The following is a 26,484-nucleotide window of genomic DNA, read 5'->3' on the forward strand; positions in this document are numbered from 1 at the left end:
ATTATTATTATTATTATTATTATTTTACCTCTTTTGTGATTTTTAACAACAACACAGAGAGGGTGGAATACCATTACTCCATTTTACAGATGAGCAAACTAAGGATGCAGGGAGCATAAGTGATGTGACCAATATCACATTGTTGGAGGAATCTTAGATTTGCAGCTGGGATTTTCCTACTTTTCCAAATAAAGTGGAAAAGAGAGGGAAGCCAAGGGGAGATGAAGTTAAAACCAATAAAACAATCAGTCAGCATTCAAGTTACAGCCTCTGAGCTGTTTTTACTTCTTTACAAATTGATTTTTGATCCTTGCGATTTTGAGCATTTGAGCATTGCAATTAGTTAGTAATTATGCTTGAAAACACAAGGCAGGGAGGTCTAGAACTAACATTTATTGAGCACTTACTATGTGCCAGATACTACTTTATGCCATTTAACTCCAACATCCAACCCTATGAGGTGAAGGTGGGTGTGGTCATCTCCATTTTATAAGTGAGGAAACTGAAGCCCAGAGAGGTCACATGGCTTGAGATCTGGTGCTAATGGTCACATGTTTAATTATAATTCTATATGTCCTCTGTTTTCTTCCTGCTTATTACAACTCCTTGGCATATGGGATTAATTAAGGAAATCGCTTGATCCCTTAGGTGTGTAGTGTTGATCCACTCCCAGAATAAAAGTACTGCAGTCCCCTGTCCAGTATTTATAGACCCTAGGGGGGCGCCTGGGTGGCTCGGTCGGTTAAGCGTCCGACGTTGGCTCAGGTCACGATCTCATGGTCTGTGGGTTCGAGCCCCGCATCGGGCTCTGTGCTGACAGCTCAGAGACTGGAGCCTGTTTCAGATTCTGTGTCTCCCTCTCTCTCTGCCCCTCCCCTGTTCATGCTTTGTCTCTCTCTGTCTCAAAAATAAATAAACGTTAAAAAAAATTTTTTTATAGACCCTAGGGCATCAAAGTCTAAGGATATTAACTGGAGACAGTAAGATTTTGCAGAGTGCATAAGGCAATGTCAAAATTGGGTGTTACCTGGGGAAGGACCCATTCCCAGGACATGGGTGGCCCAGAAACTTGATCTCTTCAGTGTCCCAGAATCAATTTGTCTGGATGTTGACCCACATTAGCAAAGTGTAGAGTGACTCTATAAACCAGTGTATTAATTTACAAAGAGAAATATAATTGCCTGACCAGCATATTTCCTATAGATGAGCTACATGTGGACAAGGTTATGACCAAAATTCCATGGTTCCAGAGTCAAGTCTTAAGGGTGGTGTATGGCAGGAATGTTTAATGGCACCAGGCTCTGAGGACCTGCCACATTCTTCTCCATTCATTTGATAGACCAGATATTCTACTTATCCTGGCCAGATCTTTTTCCAAGGACAGGGCTCAGGTAGGCACTACCATAATTTCTGGAAAAGTACTTCTTCATTTCAGAAAAATTAGCTTCATATGATGTTAGTCTCTTGTTCTTACCTTCTCTTTTCTCAAAAACCCTGGCACTAGACAATGCCTTATTCTTTGTCCATTAGTGCTACCCAGTCATCTTTTCCTATTTCTCCTTAGTAAAGGCAATTTCTGGCTCTTTTAATGCTGCAAGTTCCCAAGAATATTACTGATAAGTAAAATGTTCATAGCACTGAACAACTTATAGACAATTCACAATAATTTTCTGTACACTAATGAGGCAGTCTCATCATGTTCATTACAGAGATGAGTAAACAGAAGTTCAAAGAGGTTAAGTGACTTACTCAAGATCTTACATTTAGTAAGAGAAAGGACAGACATTGCTCCAAAGCCTGAATTTTTTCTTATAACATTGCCACAAAACCATAGAATTAAAGAATATTAGAGTAGAATAGGCTTAAGAAATCATCTAAAATCTAGAGTCTAGACTTGCACTGTTTAATACAGTAGTCAATAGCCACATGTGGCTGTTTAGATGTAAGTTAGTTGTAAGGAGGTAAAATTTTAAACCTCAGTTTTATAGTCACACTACCTACATTTCAAGTGTTCAATAGCTGCATGTGGCTAATGGCTACTAATGGCTACTAATTGGATATAGCACGTATTATAGAACAATTTATCATTACAGGAAGTATGTTTGGATAATGCTGGTCTAGACTCTAAAGACAATGAAACCCAGGATCCCTAGAACTTATTTTGGTGAACTCCATTTTAAAGTGTTACAAATTCAAATATTTGAGATCTGGTCATAAAATCAACATGTACCTTGTTCAAAAGATTTTCCTTGTTGAATCCAAAATGAAGGGAAGACAGGCAAGAGATGGTATTTCGGGGGTACACCTGAAAGATCCTGTTGTGGCCTGAGATTCTTTGGTACATTATGTTGACTGTCCTGGAGCAGCACAGAATCCTTGATGTATCCTAAAGAGTATTGGTAGAGTTATTGGCCAGGAGTTATTGGTAGAAAGAGTGGTCACCGGTCCAGAGGTCTTGGAGATAACTACAAGGTTCCCCACTTGCACTAGTCTTGGCCTTGGACATTGCCCATTAGAGAAGACAGTTAGTAGATGGGAGGGATTAAAAATCAGATAGAACCCATAGAGGGTTCTCTGTTCAGTGTCTTTCATGCTTCTGGTCCTGTGCCACATATGTGTTTCTTCCACTTCACCATTCCCAAGAACTGGGTGTCCCTGGTGGAAGAAACATGGCTGTTTCTTTGGGTTTGGGTAAAAGGCTCCTCCTGCTTCAGGGGGAGAATCTAATGGTTTTTACTGGATGTATCCTACTTGCTACGTAGGCCCCATGATTCTCCATTCAGTCATTCTACAATTATTTATTGGGGGTTACCACTGCTAGGCAGTGGGATAGACACAGAAGAACCAGACATAGGCCTCTTTTAAAGGCACTAATAGTCTGTTGGAGAGATGAAGCTCTTCTGCGTTCAATTGTTTGGCCCCAAATGTTGATGTGATATAAGGTCAGAAAATAAGGAGCTCAATATTGGCTAGAGTTGTCAGAGAAGCATTTGTAGAAAATGTGGGTCTGAAGGGTGTGGAGGGGTTATCATTGGGGTGGAAATATGGGACCAAAGAACATACTGGGATTATAAAGGTAATGAGCTCTGAGATGTGATGGAAGGGGTAGCCGAGGCCATTGGTCCAGTGATCTCATACTGCAGTATTGCTATTGTTCCCCCAACTTGAGGAGACATTTTCTTATCTTAAGAGGAGTTATTGTCCTTGAAGATGTTTGGGCCAGGCTCTGAGGCAGTGGTCTGCTCTGTCCTCTGCCCCACCCAAAGATAAACATATCTTTAGTTAAGAGGCTCTTTCTCACAAGTGTTAAATAAATGGAACTGCCTGCAATGCTGGGCCTGCCATGAAGGTAAAACCTACTGGACAAGCCCACACCTCATCTTCCTTCAAGTCATCACTCATTGGGGAAATAGTTGTTTTCTCTCCTTTTCCAAGGTAAACCTATAAAGTAAGAAGAAAGTCAGTCTTCTTGTGGTCCTGTTTGTGCTGAAGAAATGGCAAACATGCAGTGGGCACTGGCAAATCCTACTTCTCACTCCTCTCATTCCCAGTAGGTTTGCCAAATAAAATATGGGATGTCCAGTTAAAATTGAATTTCAGATAAACAATGAATACTTTTTTAGCAGAAATATGTACCAAATGTTGCAAGTTTTACTCTGTGTGTATGTATCTATCTGTGTGGGTCTCTGTTTATTTGCTAAATCTCTGGCAATTTGAATCCCCAGTAGATTCCTGTTTTCATTTTCAAGCCTTTACAGAGTGCATTTGGGGTCTCTGTTCAGCAGAAGGGTGTCCATCTCCTAAGTGGATGATGCTGGAGAGCTGCCATCTTTAAGAGGAGGAAGCCTAACATTTCTACTTCCTGGAGGATCTGGGATCACCTCAGAATGGGAACTAGGGAATATTGGGGTGAATGTGGAGCTGGCGGTATGAGGAGATCTGCCTTCTGGTCCCAGCTTTGCTTTTGGCTGAATGACTTTGGGCAAATTATTTTGTCCCCTGGGCCTCTTTTCTTTATCTTGTAAAAGAGAGGGATTGATTGGAGGATCTGAAGTCTCTGAGTAGAGAAGGTTGGGAAGAAAATTCTGCTTAGGATGTACAGTGTGAAGGTCCTAAGGGGAGCTAGAGAGAAGGCAAAACTTCAGGCTGTATGTTCCTCTGCAAATGTTGGGGAGGACAAAAGGTAAAAGGTATGATAGAGGCTCTCAGCTCCCAAGCTTGAGCACCTTTGCCTTAACACAAAATTGGACCTAAATTCTGATGTTTCAGGACTTGATGGAAAAAAGACTCTCACGACCAGAAGGCAGGGAAGCTCAGGATGTATGTCCTCCCACTGCCCCACTGACCTGCACATTGGAGCCTGTACATTGTGTCAGGGGGCCATGTCCGCAAGAGGCCTCGGAGGTATCTCTTGGCTGAATACCCAGGCTGCATCTGCCGTTGGGCCTGGCTCTCTGGTTGGCTTCGGAAGTGGAGGTATGGTTGCCAGGTTCTGTCCTGCTCCCTCTGTGGGGACACCATGGGAATAGCATGGCTGCTGAGCCCTGAGCCTCCCAGTGATACAGGCTGGTTAGCACAATCCTCATCAGTACACTGGGAGACTCCTGGAAGGTGCCTAAAGGCACAGATGCCTCAGCCAACAGACATAAACCAAGAGCCCACAGAGCAAAGCTCTGAAAGGCCCCTGTAGATTTTCAGTTGGAAGGAGAAGGAGAAATGAGAAATTCCAGACCCCATCTTGAGACAAAGCATCAGAAAAGAATAAAGAGCTTCAAAAGAAAACACATTACTTAGTTCAGCCTGTGGAAAGAATTTTAGCACCTTAAAAAGTGGCCCTGTAGGGCAATGGGAAAGTCAGCTCAACAAGTCAGCATCAGCATTTAATGTTTGTAATATGAATAATGGAACAGACAAACTATGTTCATGTTAACGGGAAGCCTTGCATTTTGAAAATATCTGGCTCTGCTGCATTTCATTTCAGCCCAGGAGAATTTTCTGGGAACCTACCTGCCAAAGTCAGTTCCACTGTGCAAGACATCATGTGGAATAAATGTGAATAAGAACATCTTACACTTGGCCGGGGATATATATTCTACAGAGAACTTTCACCTCATTATAATCCTTTAATGTGGATGAGTTAATACTATAACTACTTAAATGATGCAGAAACTCTCTAACTATGATCAGTTAAGCACAAGAATAGCAAACATGAGGACTTGTGTTGACATCTATCCTCCTCCCCCTTGTCTGTGGTAGACATCACCAATCAATCATGACATTCTTGACTGATGAGCAGTTTGTGATTTGAGTCCTTCTCTTAAAGAATTTTTTAAAAACAGGCATAATTAAGATACAATAACATGCACAGGGCTAAAATGTTCAGTTTAATAAAATCTGACAATTGTATACACCTCTGTAACCATCACACAAAACAAAAATATAGCCCAGAAAGATCCTTCATGCCACTTCCTGGTCAATTTCTCCCCACCCATCAGGTAATCACCTTTGTCAGGTGAGGTCAGTAAGCCAGTGGCCTGAGCTACTTTGCTGTATCCTGCCAAAATTTATCAAAGAAGGCTTATGTTTAAATTTTAAAAAGTAGGAAAAAAGAAAAAAAAATGTGTTGGAAATATAGAACGTGCCTGATGTAGAGAGGAAGGCCTTAGGATTTGGGTTCTTGCTCTGGTTTGCTCCAGTTCAATGTATTCAGGAGATCAAAATGCCACAGAAAGACAGCCCACAGCTGCAGCTGAGCATTCAAGACCACCAGAGACTCTTCTTCAGCTAAAGAGAGAGCTGGGAAGCCAAAGGCCATAGGATAAAGGAATATCTCTGCTGGGAAGAGAGAAACAGGTATCCAGGACATTCATTCATTCATTCATTCATCCATTCATCCATTTTATTCATTCATACATACAGTGCATCAAACAATATGTCAGGCACTGGAGAAAAAGGGACAAATAAGATTGATAACTAACAAAATAATTTGAGTAACAGAGAAAAGAAAGCATGGCTAATTACTCAATTGGTTGTTCTCTTTAGGAATTTGTAACTTAAACGAATGTTTGGAATCCAAACACAAAGCATCAACTGGTCTCTGATGTCTGAACATTTTATGTGGCAGGTACTTCAAGTGCAAAAAGACCCTGAAAAATTCAGTCCCACATACATCTTGAGGCTTTTTCCAGAGGATAAGAAAGAGAAGGATTATAGGGAGGGCAATGCCCTTCCTTGCCCTTGGCAGGGAAGCTGTAGTCAATGACATTGTCCAGCAGCAGAATGTTCAGGCCATGGACTGCCAGGCCCATTACGATAAGGATGGAGCACTTGCCATGGGTGAGCTTGGAGAGGTTGATCTTGCGGGCCGTCTGGTCCCGGGCACTGTAGATGTGGGCACAACTCACCCCCTGGGTCCTCAGCAGCTCGCTGAGGTACTCCGCGTGGTGCTTTGTGGCCACAAGCACCACCATCTGGTCCTGGGGCTTCACGACTGTGTGCAGCAGGTGGAGCAGCACAGTGGCTCTGGTGTCCTTGCGCCACAAGGAAGAAGGAGGTCTTGAGCTGCTCGTTGAGTTTGGCGTCCACACTGAGCCGGACGAGCACGGGCTCCGTGAGGCCCGCCCAGGGAAACCCCACCAGCAGTTTGGGCAGCATGGCCGAGAACAGGACCGTCTGGTGGCCCCCAGGGAGGCGGCAGATGATTTCCTGCCGCTGCTTGGCAAACCCCATCTCAAAGAGCCTGTCTGCCTCAGCGAACACTGCATACTCCACGCTCTGCAGCTTCAGGTTCATCTCCACAGCCACATACACCAAGCACCCAGGGGTGGCAATGATTATGTCGGGATTTTCATGCAGGGCTGCAAACTGGCCTTTCTTCTTGTCCCTGCCCAGGATCAGGCAGTCCTGAGGCAAACTGATTCAAGTTCTCTCTCATTCCATTTTTTCATTTGGTCATGTAGTCGTCTTTACTGAGCACCATCTTTGTGCCAGGCACTGTGGTAAGCCCTGGAATATGGAGCCATTAGATCTTTCTGGGTGAATTGGAACTTCATTTCCTCCGTGTAAATCTTTGCTTCAAATGACTTCTCTCTGCCACAAGACTGAGCCTCCTCTGAGAGTCTGTGGGCCCTATGTAGATAGCATGATACACATGTTGATCTGATCAAGAGCCCCTTATTGTTTCTCTTTCATGGGTATTTTTGAAGTTATCAGCTTGGTTCTGGAGCTTTACTGGGAAGTTTGCTAAATGGGGCAGGGTGTTGCCAAGAAGAGTTAGAAAATCCTTTGTCCTGGAATTTGGGGTATTTAGATACATTTTTGCCTGTAGTTTGAAAGCTGATCTTGCCTCTGTATTAGTTTCCTATTGCTGCTTTAACAAATTACCATATACTTAATGGCTTTAAACAATAAAAATTTATGATCTTATAGTTCAGGAAGTCAGAAGTTTAAAATAGATCTCACTGGGCTAACATCAAGGTGTTGACAGGGCCCTATTTTCTGTGGATGCTCTAGTGGATAATCTGTTTCTTGGCATTTTCCAGTTTCTAGAGGCTCCTTGCTTGTGACCCCTTCTTCCATCTTCAAAGCTAACAAAGTTGGGCTAAGTCCTTCTCATGCTGCTCTCTCCTGGTTCTCCCTTTTGATTCCTTCTTCCACTTTTAAGGATCCTTGCGCGTATACTGAGCCAGCCCTGATAATCCAGGATAATATCTTTGTTTTAAGGCCATTTTATTAGCAACCTTAATTCCATCTCCAACCTTAATTTCCTTTTGCCACTTAACCTAATATATTCATATGTTCCAGGGATTAAGACCTAAACAACTTGGAGAGTCATAATTTTGTCTAGTACAGTTTCTTTAAATTTTTTCTAGTTTTCTGGTTTTTCTTAATAGTTTCTCAAATCATGCCTGTGAAGTTGGTTGGTAAATTTCACATCTTATTGGATGAACTGATGCAGTGAGAGAGGCCCAGGGCTTGCTTAGGGCTACCAAGAAGACAAGTCAGGGTTGAATCTATTCACTCATTTCCAAGGTGTGGAGTCTACGGCCATACCACCCTGAACGCATCCGATCTCATCTACTTTCGGAAGCTAAGCAGAGTCAGGCCTGGTTAGTACTTGGTATGGGAGTCCAAGGTGTGAAACAATATGTTAAGTAGAAAAAAGCAAGATACAAGAGAGAATGTAAAGTACAATTATAATCTTATAAAAATATATAAGTATATAATCATGGTGGAAAGACTAGAAGAAAATATATTAAAATTCTAATAACAGTGGTAATAGAGTGTTGGGCATAAGATTACAGCTAGTTTTTTTCTTCTTCCTTTTTAAAAATAAAATAGGGGTGCCTGGGAGGCTCAGTCAGTTAAGCGTCCTACTCTTGGTTTCAGCTCAGGTCATGATCTCAAGGTCTGTGGGATTAAGCCCTGTGTTGGGCTCTGTGCTGGCAGTGTGGAGCCTGCTTTCTCTCTCTCTCTCTCTCCCTATCCCTCCCTGGCCCTCCCCCACTCACATGCACTTGCTCACTTGCTCTCAAAGATGAATAGATATACTTTAAAAAATCAGCAGTGGTTAGATTATATTAATAAATGGAAAACATGTTAACAATTAATTTGTTGGGGCGCCTGGGTGGCGCAGTCGGTGAAGCGTCCGACTTCAGCCAGGTCACGATCTCGCGGTCCGTGAGTTCGAGCCCCGCATCAGGCTCTGGGCTGATGGCTCAGAGCCTGGAGCCTGTTTCCGATTCTGTGTCTCCTTCTCTCTCTGCCCCTCCCCCGTTCATGCTCTGTCTCTCTCTGTCCCAAAAATAAATAAACGTTGAAAAAAAAAATTAAAAAAATTAATTTGTTTTATTGCACCCACCCTCCTCTCATATGTATAATCTCAGTTCCTTCTCCAACATTATCCTGGACCTCTAACTGCCAGAAGTTACTATAAAACCTAAAAGGAGACAGAAGGGATCTGGGAAGGGAATTTCTGGAACGGGGAAATGAGTGACAGCAGGAGGCTGGCTGTGATGTTTTCAAACTTTTCAGGTCTGCCTTGGCTTTGCCAATCAACTCCAGCTCTGGTTTCTTCTGAAATGAGTAATTAGTGTGCAGAGTGGCCTATTATCTACACTCCACTAGAGTGCTTCCTCTAACAAGGGACTTTCTCTGGCCAGCCATGTTCCCAGTGCTCACCGGTCCTCCATGTGCAGAGGAGAAAAGGGGACCCCAGCACCTGTCCCTATCCTTGCACTGGCTGTCATGTCCACCCTGGACCCAATGATGGTAGGTGACGGTTTGCAAAGAATGGAAGGAGCTGGTGCAGGCTGTGTTCCTGCTCAGCAGATATGGGGTGGCAGGGTTCCAGGTTCCCCAGGAAAGCAAGAAAGGCCTGGACAGCCAGCTGCTTTCTTACCACAGATGGTGGCCAGTCTTTGTGTGCAGAAGTCGACAGAGGGATGAAGAGAAAAGTCCAGAAATCCCAGGACTGGCAGGCAAATCCCTGTGCAACTTGACGCCACCCTCTTTTTCCAGCTAAGAGCCATTCCTGTCTAATTTCCCTGACTGTCTTCCCTCTATGCCTTCACTTACCTATAGCTGGATAGTTACTCTACACTTATTTTTACCACAAGACTCAGCTCAAATTCCCCCTCCTCCAAGATATCACTGTGGTCACTCTAATCTGGTCCTTGACCAGATTACACACCCTTACTGGGTAGAGGCTATGGCCTCTCCCTGACACACCCTGGCAACTAATATGTTTATCTGACAACTATTTGTTGAGCATCTGCCATATGTCAGGTACTGTTCTAGGCACTGACTAGTTAATAACTAGTCAAGATGTTAAAAAATAAATAAAACTTCAAAAGTATTTATTTATTTATTTATTTATTTATTTATTTATTTATGTATTTATATGTTTATTAAAAAACGTTAATGTTTATTTACTTTTAAGAGAGAGAGAGAGAGAGAGAGAGAGTGTGAGCATGAGTGAGGGAGGGGCAGAGTTAGAGGGAGACACAGAATCTGAAGCGGGCTCCAGGCTCTGAGCTGTCAGCACAGAGCTGCACGCGGGGCTCAAACTCACAAACCGTGAGATCATGACCTAAGCCGAAGTCAGACACTTTACCAAACTGAGCCACCCAGGCACCCAAATATCTATTTGTTTTAGAGAGAGAGAGAGCGAGCAAGTGAGAACAGGGGCGGGGGGACGTAGAGGGAGACAGAGCATCCAAAGCAGGCTCCACACCGTTAGCACAGAGCGCGACGTGGGGCTTGAACTCATCATTGGTGAGATCATTACCTGAGTCAAAGTCAGGGTCTGAAACCACTGAGCTATCCAGGTGCCCCAAAGTCCAAACTTTAAAAGAGAGGGTGACCACCCGTTGTTGTTGCACCTGTGCAGGTGTGACTGGAGCCAGCCTTGGAGATGCCAGGCAAGTGCAACTGGAGTAGAAGTCGGGGTGGGATGGGAAGGGAGAGATGTTCAGCCACTTGCAGCTGTGCCTGGGAAGTCTTCTCCACCTCCAGCCTGACTTCAATCAACTTTGTGTAAACACTACCATTCTCAGTTGTTTTCTCTGCAGGTTTAATTTCTGTGATTCTGTGCAAATGATACTATCTCTCTCCCATATGTCTTTGGTGATGATATGTTCCTGGATATCAAGCCATTAAAAAGAGAATCATAAAGCCGTCTGAATTTTTCCAAAGTTGCAATGTTGTAACAGGGCTTGATTCTTGGCCAAACAATTTAGCATCAAAGATTTGACGAGCCATATGTCACAAATGCAAAGGTGCAACAACTAGAATCAAAACCAGCAAAAATTAAGCTTTAGTTCTTATAAGAGCTTGGTCTGCTTGGATTTGAATCCTGGTTCCACCAGGATTACTAGCTGTGTGACTTTGGGGAAATTACTTGACCCATCTCTGCCTCAGTTAAGAAACTGTCAAATGAGCATGATAAAAGTATATACCCTACATGCAAAAAAATGAAGTTGGGCCATTACCTCACAGGATCCACAAAAACTAACTCAAAGACCTGAGTATAAAAGCTAAAATTATAAAACTCTTAAAAAAAACATAGGAGAGGGGTGCCTGGGTAGCTCAGTCGGTTAAGCGTCGACCTCGGCTCAGGTCATGATCTCACAGTTTGTGGGTTTGAGCCCCGTGTTGGGCTCTGTGCTGACAGCTCAGAGCCTGGAGCCTGGTTGGGATTCTGTGTGTGTGTGTCTCACTCTGTCCCTGCCCTGTTTGCACTCTGTTTCTATCTGTCTGTCTCTCTCTGTCTCTCTCTCTCAAAAATAAATAAACATTAAAAGAAAACACAGGAGAAAAGTTTCATGACATCAGATTTGGAAATAGTTTCTTGAATATGATGCAACTTGTGCATCAAAGAATACCATCAGCAGAGTGAAAAGGCAACCCAGAGAATGGGAGAAATTATTTACAAATTCTATATCTGATAAGGGATTAATATTCAGAATATATAAAGAACTCCTGCAACTCAAAAACAAACAAAACAAAACAGCCTTATTTTAAGAATGGACAAAGGACTTGAATAGACAGTTCTCCAATGAAGATATACACGTGGCCAATAAGGACATGAAAAGATGCTTAATGTGTCTTATCATTAAGAAAATGCAAATCAAGGGGCGCCTGGGTGGCGCAGTCGCTTAAGCGTCCGACTTCAGCCAGGTCACGATCTCGCGGTCCGTGAGTTCGAGCCCCACGTCGGGCTCTGGGCTGATGGCTCAGAGCCTGGAGCCTGTTTCCGATTCTGTGTCTCCCTCTCTCTCTGCCCCTCCCCCATTCATGCTCTGTCTCTCTCTGTCCCAAAAATAAATAAACGTTGAAAAAAAAAATTAAAAAAAAAAAAAAAGAAAATGCAAATCAAAACCATGATGAAAGGCCACTTCACACCTGTTAAGATGGTTCTATTAAAAAAAAAACACAAAAAACAACCCAGAATATAAAAAGTATCAGTGAGGATGCGGGGAAATTGGAACACTTGTGCATGGCTGATGGGAATGTAAAATGATGCAGCTGCATCTATGGAAAACAATATGGCAATTCCTCAAAAAATTAAAAGTAAAATTACCATATGATCCAGCAATTCTACTTCTGGGTATATACCCTAAGGAGTTGAAAGCAGGGACATGAACTGATAGATATATATTTTTTAAGATTTTATTTTTAAGTAATCTCTACATTCAATGTAGGGCTCAAACTCACAACCCTGAGACCAAGAGTTGCATGCTCCACCAACTGAGCCAGCCAGACTCCCCAAACAGATAGGTATTTGTACACCCATGTGTATAGCAACCTTGTTCACAATAGCCATTCAATTTGGCTGCAATCTAAATGTCTATTAACTGATGAAGGGATAAACAAAACATGGTATATACATAGAGAACTATTATTCAGCTGAAAAAAAATGAAATTCTGATGCATGCTACAACGTGAATGAACCTTGAAGACATTATGCTAAGTGAAATAAACCAGTCACAAAATACTAAAAGCATAACTACTGTATGATTCCATTCAGATGAGGTACTTAGTCAAATTCATAGAGACAAAAAGTAGAATGATGGTTGCCAGTAGCTGGTGGGGAGGGGGAATAGGGAGTTATTGTTTAATGGGTGCAGTTTTGCAAGATAAAGAAAGTTCTGGGGGTGCCAGCTGGCTCAGTCAGTGGAGCATGCAATTGTTGATCTCTAGGTTGTAAATTCGAGTGCATGTTGGGTGTAGAGATTACTTAAAAATAAAATGTTAAAAAAAAAGTTTTGGAGATGGATGGAAGTAATGGTTGTACAATGATGTGAATGTACTTACTGCCATTTAACTGTATATTTAAAATTGAATGGTAAATTTTATGTTATGCCTATTTTACAGCAATGAAAAAGTACACCCCTCATAAAGTTGTTGTGAGGATTAAATGAGATAGTAAGTATAAAGTGCTTAGAATAGTGATGGATATAATAGTGTTATGTGTTGGCCATTATAAATATTCTCAATCTAGTATACATGGGATCAGTGGATGAAGTACATAAAGCCTAGAAAAATAGAAGTCTACTGAATCATATTTATGGCTAACTATGAACATATTACCTATAACCCAGATTAATTTGATGAAAATCTGACTTGCTTTCCTAGAATTGTAAATGGTTTTAAGGCATGCTTTGGAAGACCCAGATCTCTCTCTCTTTTTATAAAAAATTTTTTTTAATGCTTACTTATTTTTGAGAGAGAGAGAGAGAGAGAGAGACAGAGCACAGGTGGAATAGGGGCAGAGAGAGAGACACACACACAGAATCTGAAGCAGGCTCCAGGCTCTGAGCTGTCGGCACAGAGCCCACATGGGACTCAAACTCATGAGCCAGGATATCATGACTGAGCAGAAGTTGGATACTTAACCGACTGAGCCATCCAGGCGCCCCTCTCTTTTTTTTTTAAGTTTATTTTTATTTATTTTGAGAGAGAGAGAGCAAGAGCGAGAGAGAGTGAGCAAGCGGGGTAGGGGCAGAGACAGAGGAGAGACAGAATCCCAGGCAGACTCTGTGCTGTCAGTGCAGAGCCTGATGTAAGGCTGGAACTCATGAACTGTGAGATCATGACCTGAGCCGAAATCAACAGATGCTTAACCAACTGAGCCAGCCAGGCACCCCTGGAAGAGCCAGATCTCTTTTTTAAAAAGGCTGTTAAAGCAAGAGAGATAATTCTTTTCTCTGGAGCATATGGAATCTTCAAAATGAGACCCTCTGGGAGTTAGGAGTGAGGCTTTGGAATCTGTTGTTTCGGTTCTAAGCCTAGCTCCACCCCTTAGATGTGTAACTTCGGGCAAGTTAATTAACTTCAAGCCCCAGTGTTTCCTCCTACAAAAAGGGGGTAAAACTAGCACCCAGATCATAGGCTTGTGCAAATTTAGTGTGGTTATGTAGATAAAATGCCTGGCATACATTAAACACTCAATAAGTGCTGGCTATTATTGATAATACCTTTGACTTCATTGTCATGGCTGAACCATGATTTGCTCTTGATCTTTCCTAAGTACAACTACTCAGGAGCTGCTCAGATGGAGGACACTCTGCAGAAAGAGTACAGTCAAATCACTCTGTCTCCCCTTCACTGCTTTGGTGCCTACTTGACAGTTTGTTGATAACCATTCGAGCTCTGATCACTTTTTAGGAACACCATTGAACAAGTAGCAGGTTATTGCAAAAGGAACTTCTTCTTCCTGATCTTTGGTTCAAAAAGTAATTTGTTATTCTTCCTACTTTTCTATATTTTTCTATTTTGTATGATGAATCATTATATTTAGAACAGAAAAATATATTTCTCACAATATTACTTGAAAAATAGTAGCCTGAAGATGCCTTCATGGCTTGGACATTGGCTGAAAACACCAAATGAAGAGTTAGGAGCATTCAGTATTGAGATGTAGAGAAAAATTAGGCAGTGTAGAATGCATAAGGATACACTGAAAGTGGAACAAATTTGATGTTACTCTTAAACATAGCTACATGTATAAGGAAGATGGCAGAAGCAATATATCCTTGTTTGAAATCAACTATAGTAATCTAAATCCTATTTATCCCTCAATGAGACAGAGAAATGGGATGCTCTGTGAATTGAACTTTTGAAACAAATTATTTTTAACACACTATTTAATCAATGTTCCATTGTTGGATATTTAAAAAATATCGCCAGATTTACAAAATTCTAAAAATATAATAAGAAGTACTGGGGGCACCTGGCTGACTCTGTTGGTAGAGCATGTGACTCTTGATCTCCAGGTTGTGAGTTTAAGCCCCACATCAGGCTTACTGCTATCAGTGCAGAGCCTGCTTTGGATACTCTGTCCCCCTCTCTCTCTGCCCCTCCCCCATGTGCACTCTCTGAAAAATAATTAAAACGTTAAAAAAAAAAGACAAAACAAACATACTCTTTGTAACCAAATAAAAATAAAAAAACATTTAAAAAATATGAAATACTAAAATAATGTGAAAATTATTTAATATTTCTGATGATTTGGGAAGTACTTTCTCTATGCTTTGCTTCTGCTATGTTTCAAGAGCATCATTATTACTATCATTTAGATGCTACCCTACTACCCCAAACTATGGTTATTTAGGTTTTATAGCTATATGATTTCTGAAAAAAATTTTTTTTAATTTTATTTATTTATTTTGAGAGAGACAAAGGAAGGGCAGAGAGAGAGGGAGAGAGAGAGCCCGACTCAGGGCTCCAACTCATGAAATCATGAGATCATGACCTGAGCCGATACCAATAGTCAGATGCTTAACCATCTGAGCCATCCAGATGCCCCACTATTTGATTTCTAAATACTGAGAGGCTGAATGAATTAAAGCCCTTGGGAAAAATGATTATCACTTTAGGAATGTTTTAACAATATTTTCTTTGAAAAACAAAGCAACATATTGTGTGTATCTAGAAGTGTGAGAACTCTGACATCTAATCTCTTGATTTAGCACTTATCTTTGCTCATTAAGAGTTGGGCCATCAAGACAGTTAAAGAGAAGGGGCACCTCAGTGGCTCAGTTGGTTAAGTATCAGACTCTTGATTTCGGCTCAGGTCATGGTCTCAGGGTCATGAGATCAAGCCCAGCATTGGGTTCCACACTGGGTGTGGAGCCTGCTTAAGATTCTTTCTCTCTCTCTCTCTCTCTCTCTCTCTCCCTCTCCCTCTCTCTGTCTCTCCCTCTCAACCTCCCCCACAAGTGCTCTCTCTCTCTCAAAAAAAAAAAAAAAAAAAAAAAAGAAAGAAATTTAAAGAATAAGTGTATGTTGAGCTATAAAACCCAAACACACTGCCACTGAATGTCATTAGATCCATATATGGAACTGGAGATAATGTGAGATGCTTTAAAAACTTAATTGCACCTCCCTGTGATGGGCTCTATTATTACAGGTCTGAATGAGCTGGAATTTTGCAGGTTTCCTGATTCACAGTTCAGCCAGTATAGATCCTTCTGTAAGCAGCCCTACTCTGTCAACTATCTCCCCTTCCCTCCCACCCCCATTTTGGTTCTTTTACTTTGAGTGTGGTGTTTTTAACTCTTGAACTATATACTATTTTGATAAGGAAATACTGACCCTGAGGAACAGATAGTGTGGTGATTGGTGGGCCTAATTTACAGTACTATTTCTATCTCATTTCCCTTCCTGATCTCATCTGGCTCTTGAAGGTCAACCTCACTCTCTGTCACTGTCTACTTCCTTCAAAGTTATAGATTTTTACTTTAAAAATTTTTTATTTTATTCATTTTTTTAACAGGAGGAAATCTGATTTAATTACATATGTACAGGGAATCCACATAAACATGAAAGATGACCCATAGATTTAAATTTAATTTTTAAAATACCATGACTTCATAAAATTCTATGACTTAAAAAATTAATGTTTGGTAAAAATGTATGTATGAGTAAAAATAATGACTTTTAATTCCACCACCCATCGTTAAAATTTGACATGTATCCCCCTACTTATATAACTAATTTTTAAAAATTGGAATTACATTAGAGAGATGATGTTTTCTATATTGCTAGTCTCGAATTCTGGTGCAATTATCTACATGACTGTATAATCTTAAGTGAATGACTCGAACTCTCTGTGCTTTAATTTCCCCACCTCTAAAATGGGATAATAATAGTACCTACCCTCAGGACTTATGGGAAGCATACATGAGTTACATACAAAAAGTACTTAAAGCAGTGGCAGGAACATAGTAAATACCCAAAAAATGTTAAAGAACTTTGGTGTTTTTATTATATGAATATTACTTTGTAACCTGACTTAAAAACATACTGTGGATATTTTCTCATGTTCTTCATGACTACTACATGACTTTATTGCCCAACCCCAAATCCATTATATGACTGTACTATAATTTATTTAATTGATGTTTCATTGTTGGATGTTTATTATTTTCAATACTTTGTATAGTAATAAATAACCTGTAGTAAACATTCTTGTGCATAAATCTTTGGGCACATCTCTGATTATTTCCTAAGGCAAATTCCTAAAAGTAGAATGCTAAATCAGAGTATTATATAGGCTTTTGCCAAAATGCCCTTCAGAAAAGTCTTGTGAATGTGTGTTCCTAATGTATGAGATGGCTTATTTCCCCAGAGCCTTCCCAGCACCGGATATTATGATTTTAAAAGCTTCTTGCCAGTCTGTAGGTTTCATAATCAGATGGTGGTCTACAGTTCACAAAGCTCTCCTCTTCCAAGCTGTTCATTTTCTTTAATCCCAAATCCCTTCAGGTTGCTCCTCCTATTTCAACCTACAATGACCTTTAATCTTTTTTTTTTTAATGTTTATCTATTTTTGAGAGAGAGGGAGAGAGAGAGAGAGAGACAGAGCATGAGCAGGGAAGAGGCAGAGAGAGAGAGGGAGGCACAGAATCCAAAGCACGCTCCAGGCTCTGAGCTGTCAGCACAGAGCCTGATGCGGGGCTCGAACCCACAAATAGGGAAATTATGACCTGAGCGAAGTCGGACACTTAACTGACTGAGCCACCCAGGCACCCCAATGTCCTTTAATCTTAAATTTCTACACTGTAACTAGTTCTTTTCTTTCTGATTTCTTCACACCATTTCTCTTCTACCCATTTGGTGGTAGAATACAGTGTTCTGTTTCGTTACAGGTGTGTGTTATATATCTGGTTAAGTGGGTACCACAGGAAGACAGGAACTTCCCTTTTTCACTGAGCCCAAGTCTAACCCAAATGAAGCCATCCCCAAATAGACTCTTCTACTTTACAAAGTAAAAATATCCCTGCTGCCTGAAATATTTAAGCCATATTGACAAGTGTCTGAAAGCTGTGGAAGGTATTCTTACTCTTGACAATAAGTTAGCCTATACAGCAGGGTCCAACCAGGAAAAAGAAACCACTCAAGTATTTAAACACAGCAAAAATTTGGGGCGCCTGGGTGGCGCAGTCGGTTAAGTGTCCGACTTCAGCCAGGTCACGATCTCGCAGTCCGTGAGTTCGAGCCCTGCGTCGGGCTCTGGGCTGATGGCTCAGAGCCTGGAGCCTGTTTCCGATTCTGTGTCTCCCTCTCTCTCTGCCCCTCCCCCATTCAGCTCTGTCTCTCTCTGTCCCAAAAATAAATAAAAAAGGTTGAAAAAAAAATTTTTTAAACACAGCAAAAATTTAATTCAGGGAGTTGGTTGCACTGGTGATTAGAGAGCTCAGAAGCCAGAAATATGGTGAAGCAACACTGAGATTTGTAACATCAGGAAACCAGCACCATCCCTGGGCTCAAGGACAGAGGGAGGAACAGGTAGGGTCAGCTGGAGGAACCTGGTGAAGAGTCACACTGGGCCTGTCTGTTGGGAGCTGGACCACAGAGGTGATGCAAGTGTTCCTCACCACCTGCAGATAGAATGGAAGGGAAGAAATATCTTGGCTTTTCTCTTCTCTCTCTCCAGTCTCCTTCCAGTGTCTCCCACTGGCAAATTCAATTAGAAGCCAGTTGACACAGATGTTTGTGGAATTATATATATCTGTGGTCAACCCTACTTTTGTGTAGAGCAAAGTAAGTTAAAGGTGAGGAATGAATGTGAGGGCAAACAGGCCAAGTCCTGGCACAGTGACATCTGGAGGCCCTTCCAAGTCCATGGACAATAGGGCACAAGTGCAAAGCATGCCTGCCCTGGAGAGGTCAGCAATCCCAGGTTTGAATTCTGGCTCTGTCATTTACTAGCTCTGAGACCTTGACCAGGTCACTTAACTCCTCTGAGCCTCAGTTCCCTCATTTATGAAAGGGGGCAAGAAAAACCATATGTCACAGAGTCACTGTGAAGATTAAATAAAATACTTCTCATACAATACTTCTCTGTATTTTGAAAGAATGAAAAGGGGCAGAGGAATCTTTCCTTTTGGAAGCTCTGCCTAGGGTGGGGTAGGTGATAAGTTGCCCAATAATGATACTGGGAGATGATGTAAGAAACACTGGAAGTATCCTACATGATCGATTTATTCATTCCACAAACATTTATGGGTACTCACTATTTTCAGGAAATGATTTAGACATGGTCCCTGCCCTCAAGGAGATGGTGACAGATGGACAAAGTGATAAATGGCAATGCATGATTGTATGGGAATGTTCACAGAGGAGGGAGCAATGGGATATCTCTGCCTAGAGAAGTGGAGAAAACGTCACTGAGGAAATGACATCTGAGTCATATTTTGAAGGGTAAGCAGGAGCAGGAGAAGCAGATACAAAAGCATAGAGTCAGGAAAGGGCACAGAGTATTTGGGGAATGGTAAGCTATTCATATGGGTAGGGTCTCGGGTTCACAGTTCAGGTGGTGGTAAGAACAAGGGGTAGATGTGGCTGGATATGGAAGAGAAAGTCAGCGTGAAGAGCCTGGTATAGGTAGCCAATGACTTTATCCTGTGGGGAATGAGAAGCCAGCAGACTTTTAAGCTAGGGAGTGGGGGCGCCTGGGTAGCTCAGTTAAGCGACCGAGGCTTGATTTCCGCTCAGGTCAGGATCTCGAGGTTCGTGAGTTCAAGCCACATGTCTGGTTCTGTGCTGACAGCACAGAGCCTGCTTGGGATTCTCTCTCTCTCTCTGCCCCTCCCCAACTCTCAATCTCTTACTCTCTTTCTCTCTCAAAAAATAAACTTAAAAAAAAACACAAACCAACTAGGGAGTGACCCAGCATCTATGGCCTAGAATTGTATAAAGTGATACATCTTCCTAGACTCTCACATGGCCTTGCCAAAGGGCTGATGCATGCACTTATATAAAGCAGGGGCCATGTGGACATCTCATAAGACGTTAGAACATATGAATCAGAAAAATGAGCACAGGGATTTTCCCTTAACATTAAATTCAGAATGGAAAAACTCATTAACTTCTGCAGATGCTGAAGGGCTCAAGGTAAATATTTAAAATGTTCTCCCTCTCATTTCCACAAAGCCAAAAACATCAGAGGTATGATGATGATGCTTGTGGCTATGAGACAGGATTTCAAGGATTCTGATGAAATGTCTGCTGGCCTGGATCTGTCTGAAGCTGAAAAGGACTTTGTATTACTCTAACGGAAAGGAAAATACAAAATGATGGTAATATAGCCCTTTATCCTTTCAGAGCCTTTTCACATACATTATCTCATTTAAGCCTTTTGACAACTGAGTGAGGCAGATGAGGCCAAGGGTACAATCCCATTATAGAGATGAAGAAATGGAGATCCAAGTGTTTTATACCTTCTCTAGGGTCTGAGAAATTATAGCCAAAGCTACAACTGGATTTCTAGACCCACAGGCCAGCATCTTCCCCAAACCCAGGACTGTTCTGCCTACCTGTCCCCTTCCATATGCCAGGATGGCTTCTTTGAGGTCCTGGAGTGTGTGCAGTTCAAAACCCAGCCTCTTCCTGTGGCCTTTGGAGCGGTAGGGGCCTTTTCTCCTCCCTTCGGGTGTCCATGCTGATAAGGCTAAACCTTCTGAGTAGAGGATCAGGGCTCCCTTTCTAGTACTGAATGTTTTAGGAAGAAAGAGGCTCCAGGTGTGCTGGTTGGCAATGCTGTCATCCTGCGGTTTGCTGACCAGGACATAATCTTCTGGGGACTTCCAGTTCAAGTAATCCTGCAATGGAAAGAAACCACCTTGATCCAAGGCCCCTTTGTAGCAATACTACTTGTGCAAGGTGTTTGACATCTTTTAGTTTTTTAAATTATTTTAAAAAAATGTTTATTTTTGAGAGAGTGCAAGCAGGAGAGAGGCAAAGAAAGGGGGCACAGAGGATCCAAGTGGGCTCTGTGCTGACAGCAGCGAGCCAGTTCTGGGGCTCAACTCACAAACCACAAGATCATGATCTGAGCTGAAGTCAGATGCTCAACTGACTGAGCCACCCAGGCACCCCGACATTTTTTTAGTGACTGATTTTCTCTGAATGCTTCCATGGTGTCACAGAACACAACCACTCTTCTTAGCAACTGGTTTTATTCTCCACACCTCAGAATTAGTAGAACCCAGAGCAGAGTTCTGTTCTGTTTTACCCTCTGCAACTTTCAGGAGAGCCATTCATGCTCAGAGTCTTAAATAGGGTAGAGTGTAGGCTACAGGCCAGTTAAAATTTCCTAGTATGCAAATAAGTAGTCAGAATCATCAAGGGCAGCAGATAACTTTGAAATTAGAGCTGGACTAGCTGGCAGTTTAGGGGAAAACCGTTCCAACCATCACTTTGACTGTACACAGGGAGAATTTCTATACATTCCAGATGCTATGTAACATTACCTAATTTGGCTATTTAAGACCCTATAAAGTAGTTGCATATCTTGTAAGTAAGTGAATGCTGCTGGCTACAGAGGTTCTTTGAAACTTTATATGTCTTTTAACATAGCAAAGGTCAAATATCACAACAAACTACGAAGACAATGGAAATCTCTGTATGATCCAAAAATTTTCAAAGAACACCACTGGATTTCTTATTCCTGGCAGGATTCAATGAAATAAAATTCCAGTACAAGGGAATTTTGCCACCTCTTTAAAATCTTCTAAAATGAGATTTATTTTTATTGTTTAAAAAAAATTTTTTTTTGGCCTATGTTAAGTGTGAGTCCTCTGGGTTGAATTTCAGACAGTTCAAGGAAGCCATTGAAATGGCATGAACATACGCAACATTTCAATCACAGAGGACAACTTCTCAAAACCAAACAGCCATCAATTTGCCTAGAACCCACATGGAAATTCTGATCTTGAACCAAACCACCTGAATTCTAGACAATCTGGAATCTCCTTCAGTCTAAAGCAAATGAGACTGTAAGTTAGTGTCCAATGGGAAGGAAGAGGGTCCCAGTGGCAATATTGATGTGCAAGCAAACTTTCTTATTTTCTTGAGTTTTACCAAGAAGGGGAAGTCTACCAGTGACCCCCACCACCTCACTAACAAACGGAACCAAAACACACATGGCTCAGCCCCAAATGGAAAAATAGAGCATTCCTTTCCCGCCCCCAAAATATGCCTTTATTCAGCTGTAAGACTTACCTCTGGTTCAAAATAGACTTCTAGCTTCTGTTTATTCTGGACCAACTTCCCATGTCCCCGGCTCAGTAGAGAGAGCGTGAACATGTTTCCCTCCTGACCACCCTTCTCAAGGGCAGTTCATCTTGGTTTTGAAGGCTGAAAACTGGTCACACCTCAAGATTTCCTGAGCTCAGCAGTGAGCCCTAGAAGACCACAAACACTGGGCCTTTTATTAAATACATTTTTCCTTCGTACAGCAGCTTCTTAATAACAACCAGCCACACAGTTTAGACAGTGTGTGTCTTTGTCGGGAGAAAAAAATAAACTGCAAACTCAGACTCCTCAAGCTCTGGATTGTCTATTCTCTGGGCAACCTCTCTCTTCTCTTTGCCTTGCCCTTGTTGTCCCTTGGTCCTGTTGCTCTGTTACCGGCTTTGTGCATCTACAGATCTGGGCCATGGCACCATCCTTCTCATTGTGAGCAGAGGTTGTTTCCTGGTTGCTATGGCAGCACAGGGAAGTGAAGTCTCTTAAACCAGCCTAGGCAAGGCAGAGACTGCTGAGGGCAGTGCTCACACACTGAGGTGGGGGGGGGGGGGGGGAGAAGGGGGGCGGGGGGGAGAGGAAGGTTTAAGGGACTAGGCTCAGATTTCAAGTCTTGATTGCAGGAGCAGGGGTGATATTGGGATATTTTTTTGGTTATAGTACTCATCTTGCTTTTAGAAAGTGTCTTTCCCTTTCTCCTGGTATGCAAGCCTTACACTGTCAACTAACCATTAACAGACTCAGGGGAGTCATCCAGGTCACCTAAAGCAACCTGTGACGTTTTCCTTGGCTAAGCTCCAGCATTACTCAACTGGACATGAAGCCTTTTTATGGTAGTTGTTGCTTTGAGTTCAGATACCGGAAATCTCCAGATTCCTTTGCATATCTCACTTGGGCAACTTGCAATCTCCAGAGGGGGTTACTTGGGAGATGTAGGTGGGGGAGGGGCATTTGGTTATCCCAATGACTGGGAACCACTGCTGGCATTTAGCAAGCAGGGGCCTGAGATGCTAAATGTTCTGCAGTGTGTAGCATTGTCCTACATGATGCAGAATTTTCCCACTCTGCATACCAGTAGCACTTCCTTTGAGAAACATGGCTATAGTCTCGGCTGCTTGGTTCTCCTTGATGCTGACACTATGAGGACAGGATGGGGGAAGAGCGTCAAGAAACCAAAGGACTCTTGCTGGTGATCTAGGACCTTGCTTTGGCCTGGAAAAGCAAACTGCCCTGTCATTTGTCAGTTGAACCTCCAGGGCAGCCTGTGAGAGTGCCCCCTGCTGACCTGTGTGAAGAAGTACAACAGGCTATAGGCCCCGTTACCTTTAAAAAAAGAAAAAAGGTTTTTTAAAAATGTTTTATTTATTTGAGAGAGAGATGGAGACAGAGAGAGAGAGCAGGGAAGGGGCAGAGAGAGAGGGAGACATAGAATCTGAAGCAGGATCCAGGCTCTGAGCTGTCTGTCAGCACAGCTCAGAACCTGATGCAGGGCTCAAACTTGTGAACTGCAAGATCGTGACCTGAGTTGGAGTTGGCCATTTAACCAATTGAACCACTCAGGTGCCCTTATGGGCCCTGTTACCTTTTAGATCTTCCTCTGTAGTGGCAACTTTCCCAGGAGGCAGGCTCAAGTCTCATGAGGAAGAAGTACAGGTCATGCTATATAGTTAGATTGGGTTTATCATGGAAAATTAAGACATTGGATGCAGAGGCCCCAAACTGAATATAGTCAAAACCACAGTGGATGCCACTTCAATACACATTAGAATGGCTATTACTAAAAAACAAAACAGAACAGAAAATAAATATGTTAGTGAGGACACGAAGAAATTGGGACCCTTGTGCACTATTGGTGAGAATGTGAAATGGTGTAGCCACTGTGGAAAACAATATGGCAATTCCTCAAAAAATTAAACACAGAATTACCTTATGATCTAGCAATTCTACTTCTGGCTATATAATCCAAAAGAAATGAAAGCAGAAATTCAAATAGATACTTAAATACCCATGTTTATAGCAGTGTTACTCATAGTAGCCAAAATATGGAAACAATTCAAGTATTCATCAACAGAGGAGTGAACAAAATATAACATATATAATGGAATATTGTTCAGCCTTTAAAAGAAAAGAAATTTGGACACATGATATAGTACAGAAGAAACTTGAAGATATTATGCTAAGTGAAATAAGCTAGTCATAAAGGGACTAATATTACATGATTACAATTATATGAGGTACTTAGAGTAGTCAAATTCATAGAGACAAAAGGTAGAATGGTGTTTTCCAGGGAAAGTAGGAGGAGGGAATAGAAAGTTAGTGTTTAATGGGTACAGAGTTTCAGTTTGGGAAGATGAAAAAGGTCTGGAGATAGGTAGTGGTGATAATTGTAAAACAACATGGATGTATTTAATGTCGCTGAATGATACACTTAAAAATGATCAAAATGATAAATTTCATGTTATGTATGTTTTACCACAATTAAAATCTAAAAAAAGAAAAGAAAACAAAAAATGGAATTTATCATTTTATAATCTGAAGACCAATTGGTCATAATTATTTTGGAGTGAGCTCCCCACAGCAGGTAAGACAAATTCTACAAAATGAGGGTTCCAAATAGTTTACAAGGGTCTCTCTTTTTTTTTAAGTTTATTTATTTATTTTGAGAGAGAGTCCAAGTAGGGGAAGGGGCAGAGAGATAGAGAATTCCAAGCAGGGCTTGAACTCACGAACCGTGAGATCATGACCTGAGCTGAAGTTGGATGCTCAACTGACTGAGCCACCCAGGCGCCCCCGTTTACAGGGGTCTTAAGCTACAGTTACTCCCTCTCTGTCCCTTTGAAGTGCAAAAAGGACCCTCAACAAAACTTTACTGAGCAAGATATATTAATTATATATATATTAATATGTAATTATATATATAATATAATTGACATATATTACTATATATGGTCCCTGCCCTCAAGAAGCTCCCAGAAGGGGGCGCCTGGGTGGCTCAGTCGGTTGGGCGTCCGACTTCAGCTCAGGTCACGATCTCACGGTCTGTGAGTTCGAGCCCCGCGTCGGGCTCTGGGCTGATGGCTCAGAGCCTGGAGCCTGCTTCCGATTCTGTGTCTCCCTCTCTCTCTGCCCCTCCCCCATTCATGCTCTGTCTCTCTCTGTCTCAAAAATAAAATAAACGTTAAAAAAAAAATTAAAAAAAAAAAAAAGAAGCTCCCAGAAGGGTGAAAAGACAGGCATATATGAACCAGCACCCGAAAGGCGACGTGACAGATATGATCATGGAGATGGAGAGAAGTAGGTGCTCCAGGAAAAGAGGTGGGGAGGTGATGTGTGGTGGGCCTTCATAGAAAGCTATGAAGAGGGGCGCCTAGGTGGCTCAGTTGTTAAGCGTCTGGCTCTCAGTTTCAGCTCAGGTCATGATCTCATGGTTTCATGAGTTCGAGCCCCACGTTGGGCTCTGCGCTGGCAATGTGGAGCCTGCTTGAGATTCTCTCTCTCCCTCTCTCTCTGCCCCTCCCCTGCTCACACTGTCTCTGTGTCTCTCAAAATAAATAAATAAAGCTTAAAAAAAAAAAATATATATATATATATATATATATATATATATATATATATATATAAAGAAGGCTACAAAGAGGAGGGATATTAAAGGTGGGCTTTAATGGACAGCAGTATATGGCAAGGAGGGAAGATGAAAGAGGATATAGCAGGAGGCATGGACAGGAAAGTTTGAGATCTCTGGAGAAGGGGCAACTTCTTTGGTGTAGCCAAAGCCACGGGTCATGTGGACAGAGATGAAGCTAGAAAAACAGGCCAGCAGGCTAAGGTCATGGAGGCCACATGTGCCCTGCTAAGGCACTTTGGACTTTATTCTTCGGGTTTGTTTGTTTATTATTTTATGAGATGTAAGAGTGGGAGAAGGACAAAAAGAATTGATGTGAAGGATTTTGAGGTAAAATCAGCAAAGTTACAGGATTCAGAATTAGATTGCTTATTTTTAGTAGTATCATTTCAAACATTTTGGTCATTAAAACACATGTCATTTCCTAACCTTCATGTTTTTATAGAACTTCAGACTTGAAGTTTGTTTTCCTCACAGGTTCATAATGAGATTTATTTTGAATTTCAAAGGAAGGAACAGCCCCAATCCACTGCTGAAAATTAAATTACATGGAATATATCATAAAACATAGTAGTTCAGAGTAATCTGTATGACACTAGTTCTACTTGTTCTTTAATAAAAGACTGTGTAAAGTACTATAGAGTTTGTTGTCTCAAACATTCCTTTATTTAGCCATTTCTATGCTGTGTTGTTTGTAGTGGGGACTAAACATGGTTCTTTTCACTGTAGGCTTAAGTGGGTGAATTCCAGTAGAATTGATTTCTTTTCTTTTTTTTTCTTTTAATTTATTTATTTTTCCATTTTCATTGATAAATAATTGACATACT

The 26,484-nt window shown here is 41.7% G+C and overlaps 1 protein-coding gene across 2 annotated transcripts in view; it reads right to left on the reverse strand.

Moving 5' to 3' along the window:
* KIAA2012 (KIAA2012 ortholog) overlaps positions 1-22,401 on the reverse strand; it is a 110,109-nt gene extending 87,708 nt beyond the window's left edge. For both annotated transcript variants that reach the window (XM_047870605.1, XM_047870604.1), the window contains exons 1-4: positions 22,012-22,401; positions 20,325-20,609; positions 4,347-4,506; positions 2,231-2,386 (exon numbers count right to left, since the gene is read on the reverse strand). In XM_047870605.1, the coding sequence (XP_047726561.1) occupies positions 2,231-2,386; positions 4,347-4,506; positions 20,325-20,609; positions 22,012-22,095 (685 nt within the window). In that variant the 5' untranslated portion in view covers positions 22,096-22,401. The remainder of the gene's footprint in view (positions 1-2,230; positions 2,387-4,346; positions 4,507-20,324; positions 20,610-22,011) is intronic.
* Positions 22,402-26,484: the final 4,083 nt, after the last annotated feature.

This window comes from Prionailurus viverrinus, chromosome C1 (genome assembly GCF_022837055.1).
Source record: "Prionailurus viverrinus isolate Anna chromosome C1, UM_Priviv_1.0, whole genome shotgun sequence".
Classification (NCBI taxonomy): domain Eukaryota; kingdom Metazoa; phylum Chordata; class Mammalia; order Carnivora; family Felidae; genus Prionailurus; species Prionailurus viverrinus.